The sequence below is a fragment of the Papilio machaon genome, chromosome 6 (genome assembly GCF_912999745.1).
Source record: "Papilio machaon chromosome 6, ilPapMach1.1, whole genome shotgun sequence".
Lineage (NCBI taxonomy): Eukaryota > Metazoa > Arthropoda > Insecta > Lepidoptera > Papilionidae > Papilio > Papilio machaon.
Window position 1 is genome coordinate 2,961,314 of NC_059991.1, and position 10,688 is coordinate 2,972,001.

The 10,688-nt window shown below is 34.2% G+C and overlaps 2 protein-coding genes across 4 annotated transcripts; one reads left to right on the forward strand and one right to left on the reverse strand.

Moving 5' to 3' along the window:
- The first annotated feature begins 241 nt into the window (after window positions 1-241).
- Window positions 242-6,858, forward strand: LOC106716741 (calcium homeostasis endoplasmic reticulum protein). Of its 3 annotated transcripts, none has more exons than XM_045678269.1 (14): window positions 242-462; window positions 538-708; window positions 813-1,102; window positions 1,635-1,797; window positions 2,432-2,579; window positions 2,964-3,040; window positions 3,214-3,412; window positions 3,484-4,042; window positions 4,245-4,378; window positions 4,783-4,950; window positions 5,256-5,359; window positions 5,703-5,856; window positions 6,230-6,399; window positions 6,684-6,858. In XM_045678269.1, exons 1-14 carry the CDS (start codon window positions 438-440, stop codon window positions 6,785-6,787), a joined length of 2,466 nt encoding a protein of 821 aa, XP_045534225.1. In that variant the 5' UTR covers window positions 242-437; the 3' UTR covers window positions 6,788-6,858. The 3 variants fall into 3 exon arrangements, with proteins under 3 accessions (XP_045534225.1, XP_045534226.1, XP_045534227.1); XM_045678270.1 differs by having other exon boundaries at window positions 6,724-6,857; XM_045678271.1 differs by lacking the exon at window positions 242-462 and having other exon boundaries at window positions 629-708; window positions 902-1,102.
- A 94-nt stretch (window positions 6,859-6,952) lies between these two features.
- LOC106716740 (protein misato) lies at window positions 6,953-8,892 on the reverse strand. The gene is made up of 3 exons (XM_045678272.1): window positions 8,867-8,892; window positions 8,301-8,792; window positions 6,953-8,161 (listed from the first exon to the last, which is right to left on the reverse strand). The coding sequence occupies exons 2-3, from the start codon at window positions 8,769-8,771 to the stop codon at window positions 7,028-7,030; spliced, it is 1,605 nt and encodes a 534-aa protein (XP_045534228.1). The 5' UTR covers window positions 8,772-8,792; window positions 8,867-8,892; the 3' UTR covers window positions 6,953-7,027.
- Window positions 8,893-10,688: the final 1,796 nt, after the last annotated feature.

The window sequence follows — 10,688 nt, forward strand, 5'->3', positions numbered from 1 at the left end:
AGATTGATTCGCAAGAAATAAAAATTTAAAGAACACAACTTGGTTTGATTCTCTATCACCAAATCATGAATTTGTTGACCTTTAAAGATTGAAATTACTTTAAATTCTAAGATAGTAGTTAGATAGTGCAGACAAAAAATAAATTTACGCTTAAACGATTCATGTATCAAACGTAACAAACCACAATTTTATACTCTGTGTTGTCTTCTCTGTGATTTGAAATAAATTGTGAATTACAAATGGCCGACGTTGATCGCGTTACTGCGGTTAAAGTGTTTTGTGACAAATAAACAGTAATATTTTAATTAATGTTTCATGAGACTTTGTGTTTTGTGAATGGATATTAAGTTCTTTTTAAAATGACACCAAAAATTTTTTGTCATCGGATGCATGAAAATTAGACAAATTTTTAATTAACCTCAAAAAATATAACAAAAATGGAGCTTCCTCAACCCCCACAAGGTAATTTTCAGTTTATTGGCTTCAAAATGTTAAATTATAGTTACTCTATTTACAATATAACATTTACATTTAAAGATCAAGATCTTCGCAACATAATAGACAAACTGGCTCAGTTTGTGGCGAGAAATGGGCCAGAGTTCGAGAAAATGACGAAAAACAAACAAAAAAACAACCCTAAGTTCAGTTTCCTGTACGGCGGAGAGTACTTCAACTACTACCAGTATAAAGTGACGACAGAGCAAGCAAGTAAGCATTTATCACCGATGGCAAAGATAGAATGTTGCGGTCGCGGCCGATCGCTAGTTTGCATGTTGTGATAACCGTTTCAAGTGAACCTCCGCTGTTTATAGTTCTAAAGCAATCGGCCGGTGGGCAGTCTGCTCCCGCGCCCGCCGGGGCTTATATGGCACAGAACAGGCAATATGTAATGCCCCAACAGGGCGGTGCTACGGCCGCGCAGCTAGGGCTCGCGGCGACGATGGCGGTTGCGCCGGCACTCCAGCAATGGTTGGCAGCCAACTCTGTCCCGCCTCCGGCTCCCGGTCACCACTCTCACGACATCGACAACCTCAATGTACAGATCAACATGCTCAAGGAACAGATAACTCAATCGGAAAACAATCTCAGTGCTCAGCATACGGTTAGTCATTTATAGTCATATTTTAAGTTAGTCTACTGTTTTTCTAATTGGATTCTGAAATTAACATTACTTGATATACAATAATATTGGATGCTGCTTATTTTTTGTACTGATCAAGTTATTTTTGTCGTACTAAAAGAATGGTGATGGTGAAACTTCATAATAAAACAACATTTACAAACCACCTGCATACAATAATACATCATAATGTGCTGACAGCTACAGATACTCTTTAGAAACAATTGTTTCATTATCATGGTACAATTTTTTAATATGCATGATATTTGAAACTTAAATCTTGGTATATCTCCATTAATTTTAACTAGTAGTATACAATGTTTTTAAACTAAAGGTTTTTTTGTTATGTATAACATAGTTATACAATATTTATTATTATAATATATCTATTTTAAAGCATAGTTATTTCACAGGCTTAAATAAGAAAAGACAAACATAAAATCTTAATTTTTTTTTATACTTTATGTAATATGTATTCTATTGATAATAAAGTAACATATAGAAATGATTGTAGGTGTTGATACAGCAACAGCAAGCTAAGATCAATGAATTGGTGGGCAAGGCGCAAATGGAAACCATTCAAATTATGGCTGAAGAAAACAACATCAGTCTCAGTGAATTGGACACAATTTTACAACCTATAATAGATACATGTACTAAGGATAGCATTTCTTCAGGTATATATTTTTTTACTGGAATTTTGCAAGAATTTGGTTCTACATTTTACTTTAGCGCTTTAGAATCAAGATTATTTTTATATTAGAGTTGAAATGGAAAGGGTAAATGGATTAAGTACTAAATATCTGATAGCATTTATTTAACAATTATTATCTTAGATGCTGAAATGGTTCTAATAAAATGTTTTCTACAATATGTCTCTATATTACATATAAGTTAAGCATGAAATTAATCTATTTGTGTGTATAACACACGAACGAAGTGATTTGTGATCATTAACATTTTAACCTATAATCTGGCAATGTTAATATGGTTGGATTATCACAATTTTGTTTTTTTTTTTAATATTGTTTACAATATTGTATGTTTCTAGCATATTTTTGTCTGTCATAATAGTTTAGAATGCTTAAATTTATGGGAGTAAAAACTGCACTGAGACTGTGTTAAATTTTCTCTTTGTAGTACTTTTATAGACTTAACCATGTAGCATGTAGCCTATTGGAAGCACTTGATATTTATAAACATTTTGATACTAGATGCATTAAACTAAATACAACTTTCTTTCAAAAAACATAAATATTGATTGTTGCAATTTTCTGTTGAATATTTACTAATAATTTAGCCTAATTATAGGTAAAGGCTGGATTTTACAACATGCAACGTCAAATGATGCTGGCAAAGTGATATCCCAGCACCTCCTGAGAAAAGTGACTCAGCCGGGGGCAGCATTCACACAGAAACTGCACATCATCTACCTTGTTAATGATGTGCTCCATCACTGGTAATTAAATATATTTACTTTTTTAGATTTAAGGTGATCATTATTTACTAATACTTCATTGTTAAATTAAGAAAAAAAAATTCATTGCTAACAAACCCATTTATTATTTGCGTATGTTTATAATTATGTAATATTGTAAGATTTTGTTACTATTTGTAAGGTTATTATTTCAGTCTAGTTCTAGGTTAGTGTTGATTTAAATATGTATATCAAGTCGTGTTGATTGTTCCTCGAATTTCGAATATAATTTATTAAATGATTTGATTAAAGTTTTAGTTTAATATTTTGTTAGTAAGTTTAATTTGCATTATCTATTGTTGTGTTTCCTGTCCCATGCTGTAATTATCTATTCGGTGTCTATGATGCTCTTATTCCTAATTACAGTGCACGCAAAAACGCGGAAGATCTCAAGAAAAATTTGGAAAATGTGGTGGTTCCCATGTTTTGCAATGCCAGTATAGGTAACATATTTATAATAATGTCCTCAAGAATTAGGTCTCTTGTTCGATTCTGCATTTTCATCTTGAATATTAAGCATCCTTAGTACACCATCACCTGTGGTTTGCGCCAGTCAGGTAACTTGCTTGAGTCGACTGACTTGTGCGACAACCGTGTAAACATTTATCTGTTTCAGCGGTCACCGAGGAACAGGAGGCGAAACTTAACAAGCTGCTCCGTTTGTGGGAGTCCAAGTCGAACTATTTCGAGTCGGCGGTCATTGAGAAAATGAAGAGCCCCACCTCCTCCTACCAGGAGTATCAGGCCAACCTGATCGCGCAGCACTCTAACGCAATCTCACATCTCGCGCAACAAACCAAATCAACCTTTGAGAAGTATGCATTTAGTGTGCTTAGTTTAGTTTTAGCTGTTAAAATGTTTAGCTAAATCCATATTTGTTTTTCAGCTATCAATCACAGCATCAAGCGTTTGTCGCTCATACATTGCAACAGATTCAGCAATTAGAGATGCAAAAGCATGCATTGGAATTGCAAAATCAGGACCATAAAGATAATACTCATCAACAAACTGTGCAAGGAACACAATTTGAAAATAATAGTTTTAATGAACCAAACTTTCCTCCAATGGGTGGCTTTCTTGAACAAAGTTATAACTCGAGCCATCAGTATGGCAGCGAGAGTGGAGATAACTACCCATCAAACAACAGTATAAGTGGGAATGAAAACAGCTATGACAGTCAAGTGTTTGATCAGATAAATGCACATAAATCTGTTGAAATAGAAAAACCGGATTTATCAAATCTTCCAAAAGTGAATTTCTCCCAACCGCCACCCGGGTTCACACCGGCTGACAAACTACCCATGTTAGCATTCCAGAACGGTCTTCCAGATCTTAGTAAACCTCCCCCTGGGTTTATGCCATTCCCGGAAATAAATAACGAAGACTTGATGCCTTCCGTACCATACTTTGAGTTGCCTGCCGGTCTGATGGTGCCTTTAATAATGGTAAGTAATTTTCTCCTTTTTTATAGCTTACAAATACTTTACAGATATGTTAATTTATTGATTTTAATAGAAACATTTTTAATGGTAAGTACAAATTGCATGGAATGTTGTCAATATTTAAATGTTTTTAATGCTTTGTATCATAGAATTGCTTGATTGTTGTTATTTATATGCATAATAAACATTATATGTATGTTTATAGCTGGAAGAGGATCGGTATCGTCCCCTGGACCCGGCAAAGATCCGGCTGCCTCCACCAGCTCCGCCCAACGACCGGCTACTGGCGGCTGTGGACGCTTTCTACGCTTCGCCCAATCACGAACGTCCCAGGGATAAGTAAGTTTAACTATAATTAGATTTAAGTACAGCTTATATTGATATGTGGGATTTGTCTCCTTTTATTATTTACTAGCTTTTACCCGCGACTTCGTCCGCGCGGAATAAAAAAAATGCACACAAGATAAAAAAGTTCCTATGTCCGTCTCCTAGTCTAAGCTACCTCCCCATCAATTTTCAGCTAAATCAGTTCAATCGATCTTGAGTTATAAATAGTGTAACTAACACGACTTTCTTTTACATATATAGATGTAAAAAAAAAAAACAGTCGAATTGATAACCTCCTTCTTTTTGAAGGCGGCAAAAAATATGTAAATTATTATTATTAAAAGAAAACAGTAGATTATGGAATAGAAAATGTTTGTTTTTTTATTATGTAATAACAACAATTTTTATGACTTTAGTGAGGGATGGGAGAAGCTCGGTCTGTACGAATACTACAAAGCCAAGAACGCGGCTCGGAAGCGCAAGGAAGAGGACATCGCGCAGGGCAGGAGACAGCGTTCCAAGTCACCTAGTCCTATACCCAAAGACCTGCAAAAACAACCCACACCACCTGGCAGAAGATACAGGTACAAAATTAAAACTTTAAAAGGTAGTGAAATTACGACAGGAAGAGCAGTAAAAATTGTTCTGCAGATTTAACACCTACAGTATTTTGCCTAGCGAGTTCAATCTTATATAATACTAGCTGTTGCCCGCGACTCAGTCCACGCGGCATTAAAAAAACAACGTTATAAGCCTCTGTGTTCTTCCAGATTATATTCTACATCGCCAAATTTCATCAAGATCTGTTCAGCCGTTCTCTAGATCATCCATCCATCCATCTATCTAAACATTCGCATTTATAACTAACTAACTCTGTTTATGTTGTTAGATCAAAAAGCAAAACACCAGAGAAATCTCCAGTGCAGCCAAAGTCAAGATCACCTTCTCCCAGACGGAAACAGACATCGTGGAGGAGAGAACGAGACAGAGATAGTGAGTGATATCACCAATACTTATTAGGGGGCGTTCATAAAATACGTGAGATGTTTAAGGGGGGGAGGGGGTCGAGTCAAATCTCACCTAATCTTACGTTGGAGGGAGGGGAGGTCTCTGCAAATATCACGTAATTTTTTTTCTGAATGAAGCAAAAAAAAAATTATACTATTTTAGACATGTAGGTTCCAATAATCTCTCTTGAGACTGTAATTTATGAACGCCCCCTTAAACATATCTTTTTTCTTAGATTTGTGCGCTATGACGTCACAGTTTGTCGTGCGACTTGAGATGCGTTCTTATTTGAAACGCATTGTATTTTACAGCTTTTTTTTTGTTTTAGATCGTCGGCGGTCGCGGTCAAGATCACGATCCCGGTCTCGCAGCAAGTCCCGGGAGCGAGACCGGGACCGGGACCGAGATCGGGCACGAGAATCGCCGACATCGCGGTCACGACGCGTCGAACGTTCCAGATCACCTACACCACCTAGTTTTCTGTTAGTTTCTAGTGCTACTCACAAGATACATATTTAAAAATTCCTAAAGTATCACAAATTGATATAAATACTATTGGTATTTAAAAATGGATAGTGCTGGTTGCTTTTTATTGATTTTACCTGAGTATTTTTTTTTATAATGAGACTAGCTGTCGCCCGCGACTCCGTCCGCGTGCAGTTAAAAAAAATAAATGAAAAATAGATGTTGGCCGATTCTCAGACATACTGAATATGCTCACAAAATTTCATGAGAATCGGTCAAGCCGTTTTGGAGGAGTTCAAGTTCGAACACCGTGACACGAGAATTTTATATATAAGATTAAATGCTAATGCATTTTTTTAATGCACATATAACATCTGAATGTATGTTTAGTTGTGGTACGTTGCCAACGACGTCCTCTAGCGGGCTAGACGCGAGTAACAAGGGTCACCAACTGCTACAGAAGATGGGCTGGAGTGCAGGCGGGCTGGGTGCAGCGGGGCAGGGCATCGCAGAGCCCATCAGTGGTGGTGCAGTGCGCGACAAGCAGGATCAGTACAAGGGTAACAATTAAACAAGCAATTTATTCCTATGAGGTATAGAATATATAGCTCACTTTATAAGCTATATTTTACTATTTAGGCTCCAACAGATCCTTAGTTAGTTATTAGTTATTTTTACGTAAAATCTTGTTAGTCAGATTTTTTTTCGGTCTTGGGTCATAATTAGGTTACCATAATCTGCGCAGATACTATACTTGTTTAATAATTTAATTTTTGTTTCAGCAGAATTTCCTTTTTTATATGTTAAAAATTATAATTAACCAATTGCAATTGTATTTTTATAGGTGTTGGAGTAAACCTAAATGATCCATATGAAAATTTCAGAAAGAACAAAGGTGCGGCATTTATTACGAGAATGAAGGAGAGGGCTCTCGAACGGTCATCGTGATCGAACATAGACTTTGTACATGAATGTAAATGTGCTAAATGAAGTGTCTGTGCGTTTGGTGATATGATGTATTTTATCAGAATCATCTTTAAAATAAATTTATGATATTTTTATCTGTATTTTTATTTAGAAATGCAATTTTTTGTTAATACACTTTGTTTTAAAATATATGCTCACAGTTCATACATACATTACGTACTATAAGAATCAGTCCAATAACATGAATGAAGTACTTAACAATTATAATTCTAAACATTCTTCGTAATTATTTTGGAATTCTGATAGTGTTTCTAATCGCTCCTTAAATTCTTCAGCTTCACAACCTTCTCCGCTGAACTTATGTAATTTAGCAAACTTTATCCTGCCCACTTCCTTTCTCAAACTTTCAATAGTGTTTGACAAAAAGTTACCATTATGGTATCCAGCCATCAAAGCGCAACTCTCAACTTTTGTTTGATTTTTCTCATTTGTAACAAAACCAAATTTGTTCAACTTATCTGAGAATATATTTGGAAATGGTGGTTTTATTTGTAATGGCTTTTCACATATTGTTACATTCGTAGCAGAAAGAAAATGATTTGCTTGAAAATACAATTCAAACATTTCTTTGATATTACTGTATCTAGGATTTCTTTCATCTCTTTTCATTAAGTATTCTTCAATTCCTCTGATTGTAATAAGTTGGAATATTTTATCAGGAGCTATTTCACAACTGGGTGTTATTGGTGTGTAAAGTGATTTTTCATTGAGCTCTAAAAATTCATTTATATATTGTTCTTCAGGTATAGCAAATGGCAGTCTCAGTGATGCTGCTGCCATCTTTCTTCCGTATCCGTTCATATCAGCACATGCATCAGACAATGTGTAAATATTAGATTTAAGCCTGTATTTGTAACTTAATGTGTCTAAAGCTGATGCTAAAATACTAGCGGAATGGTAGTACAGCTCTGGCTTATAGTTCAAATAATCAAATACTATTGGCTTGCCTGGTTTCCTCCATCCTTTACTACCGGTGCAAAGAGGAACAAACAGTGTTGCCAGTTGTGTCAGTTCACTCAAGGAGAATGCAATGTTGACTATTCTTTGTGTATCTTTTCCAGTAGAGATTTCTTTTTCTTCATCTGTGGAAGGATCACTATCGGGGAAATAAGAAGGAATTATTGGATGGGCTAGTATTGATTTTGAATATTCATCAGTCAAATGTTCAATACAGCCAAGAGCTAAGCCCGCAAATCCATCAACACAATCAAAGTTGACATGGAAACCTTGGATACTGTCACATTCCTCAACATAGTTTCTAATTTTATCAGAAAATGATTCGCCATAGTCCTTTTTCCACAAAGATTGACCAGTGTGGTAGATATCAAAACTTTCCTAAAATACAAGTTTGGGTTAGTTAGAAACAAGTACATATTGCAAATAGCCACAGCAATATGAACCAAGAAAGAAAGTTAAAAAATCGATTTTATTTTAATAATTTAATAAACAATATTGTTAAACAATTTATACTTACATTAGAGCCTTGTTGGTATTCTTTAACAACATTTATTGTTCTTGAATGTAATCTAGGATATAAATAATCTGTCCATGTACTTATCTGATTTTCTAACTGGTATTGTTTTGAAAGTATTTCATGCAGAGATTTCTTGTCAATATCTGCTAAATATTCATTCTTTTGTGCAACTGGCTCTTGGATTTTTTCAACAGCACCCCATTTAAAGTCTTCCTGTACATCTTCGTCTGGTAAACCACCATTAGCCGGTAAAGATTTCAAGCTATCTCTCAAATCAGATATTAGAAGTCTAGGTGTATAAGTGATCTCCCCCTTGGTATTTCGCCCTTCCCGATATAAAATATCGTTGTTGCATTCACTTTTTTCAGTGCCTGTGTAGTCAAAACTAAGTTCCTGTATATTCCAGAAATGTGTCCCAACATGATTTGAATAATGGCCAAATTGCAGAGTTAGAATTTCGCGTGTCGACATAGCAAGGCAACGTTAAACAACCTAGAATTAAAAAGGATTCGTTATATTCGTTTATTTAATAACAACAACCACATTCCTCACAAATGCGACGAACTTTTTTGACAGTTGACAGTAAGAGTTAAGGATTGGGTTGCACGATACGATATTTTGATGGATCGATACGGAATACGTTTCATACGATTTTTGAATCGACACATCACTCGATTCACTAGTTGATCAATGTACGACCACGGACCACGGTGGATTGCTCGAATACTATCCGTATTAATTTTGTATGAAACTTAAAGATAAACAAACTATAACTTCAAATATTTATTTTTTTCTTACCTAATGAATAGATTTATTTTTCAGTTGTAGATTTGTGTTACTACTGCAAAGTTCCAAAAACTTCAGAAATTCCTAAAATTTACCAACTAGTTATGGTAATATTCCGAAAAATCATGTGATCTTGTATTATTTTGAGCATTTACTATCATTCACTGGTATATCTTAATATATATACCATCCCTTGCTCCACCACTGCTTGTTAAGATTTATTAATATTTTTTAACCATGAAATTCAAATGGCGTAAAAATTGAATTAAAACATATACTAGATATTTAAGTACCTGGACCGAGCATCCCTAGTGACAGCTTTCAACAGGAACAACTTTTCGGCGTTGTCACTGACCAACTACGAACTTTGTCAGTTTTTAAAAGAACTAGATTTAACTAGGTAGACAAATAATACCTAAGAGAATACGATCTCATAAGGAGATCAATCTTTTGTTTTAGATAGTAATAAATTTTTGTGCAATACCATGTTTAATTTCATGTGGTATTTTTATATTTTAGTAAAATTAGGTTTTTTTTCAGAATTTGGATTTAAATAAAATAGAGAATTGCAGGAATAAATGAAACATCAAGACTATTACTTCCATTTTATTACAAAAAAAATTATTAAAAATCATTCAACTTAGCTTCTATAGCTACAAACTAAACTATATTCTATACTTATGTATTACACTTACAATTCGTGGATGTTGAAATACTGGCAGTGGAAAAATACGTTACTTATTTTAATTAAGATACGTCTAAACATCTGCTAATCAGTTATTCGAATGGCCAGTAAATTGTTTATAAAATCTCGTGAGTGAAGACCTTAATCTCTTTTACTTATGCAATCTTGCAGGCTTCTAGCAATTAAGGAATGAATTAAATGGTCCGTTCACTGGCAACTACCAAATTAGTATTCAAACACATATTTACAGAATTGCACACTATTAGTTTAAAAAAAATACATTACACATAAAGCACCCTCAAAGGTTGATAAAATAGCAGTTATAATGAGTTACAGATATAGTATTTTTTGAACTTAGTACTCAGGCTAATTAAAAATTTACATGAAAAAAGTATAAGTACGAGTTGGCTACCTGGTATTACATTAGTCATTTGCTTTATATGGTATGCTTTATATAGTAAAACAAATTAATCCGAAAGCACTATTTATAAACAATGTGTTAGACTTTAATCTTAAATGCTTTCAGATAACTTGGTGGCCACATTGGGCCGCCAAGATATTTGAAGGTTTATAAATTTACTTTTTATATGCTCCATAATTATTAACATTTTGTTGCAATTGACTTTTCATTATAACTTTAAGGTGCATTTAATTGCAATCTTAATTGTCTAAGATTTGAAAGTAATCATATACTAATGGACCAACATCTTGTTTAAATCAAAACAGAATAATAAAAAAAACATGAGTGAATTATATTGTTCCAGTACAGTGTATGTGCACAAATCAGGACAACAGTTAATAAATTTAAGCAAGCGACAATCAAAAATTACAAAATAATAAGTGATCATTTACTTAGCAAGAGAACATTAAGTGTTGCCAAGAAAAGGAGCAATATTATTTTTAATTTTTAAAGTTGT

What these genes read in the sequence shown, in the direction of transcription:
- LOC106716740 (XM_045678272.1), bottom strand. Translation starts at nt 8,771, where the DNA reads ATGTCGACACGCGAAATTCTAACTCTGCAATTTGGCCATTATTCAAAT. An exon ending in AATACCAACAAGGCTCTAAT is followed by an intron (nt 8,162 to 8,300) that starts GTAAGTATAAAT and finishes CTTGTATTTTAG; the next exon opens with GAAAGTTTTGATATCTACCA.
- LOC106716741 (XM_045678269.1), top strand. Translation starts at nt 438, where the DNA reads ATGGAGCTTCCTCAACCCCCACAAG. An exon ending in ATCTCAGTGCTCAGCATACG is followed by an intron (nt 1,103 to 1,634) that starts GTTAGTCATTTA and finishes AAATGATTGTAG; the next exon opens with GTGTTGATACAGCAACAGCA. An exon ending in GAGAGAACGAGACAGAGATA is followed by an intron (nt 5,360 to 5,702) that starts GTGAGTGATATC and finishes TTTTTGTTTTAG; the next exon opens with ATCGTCGGCGGTCGCGGTCA.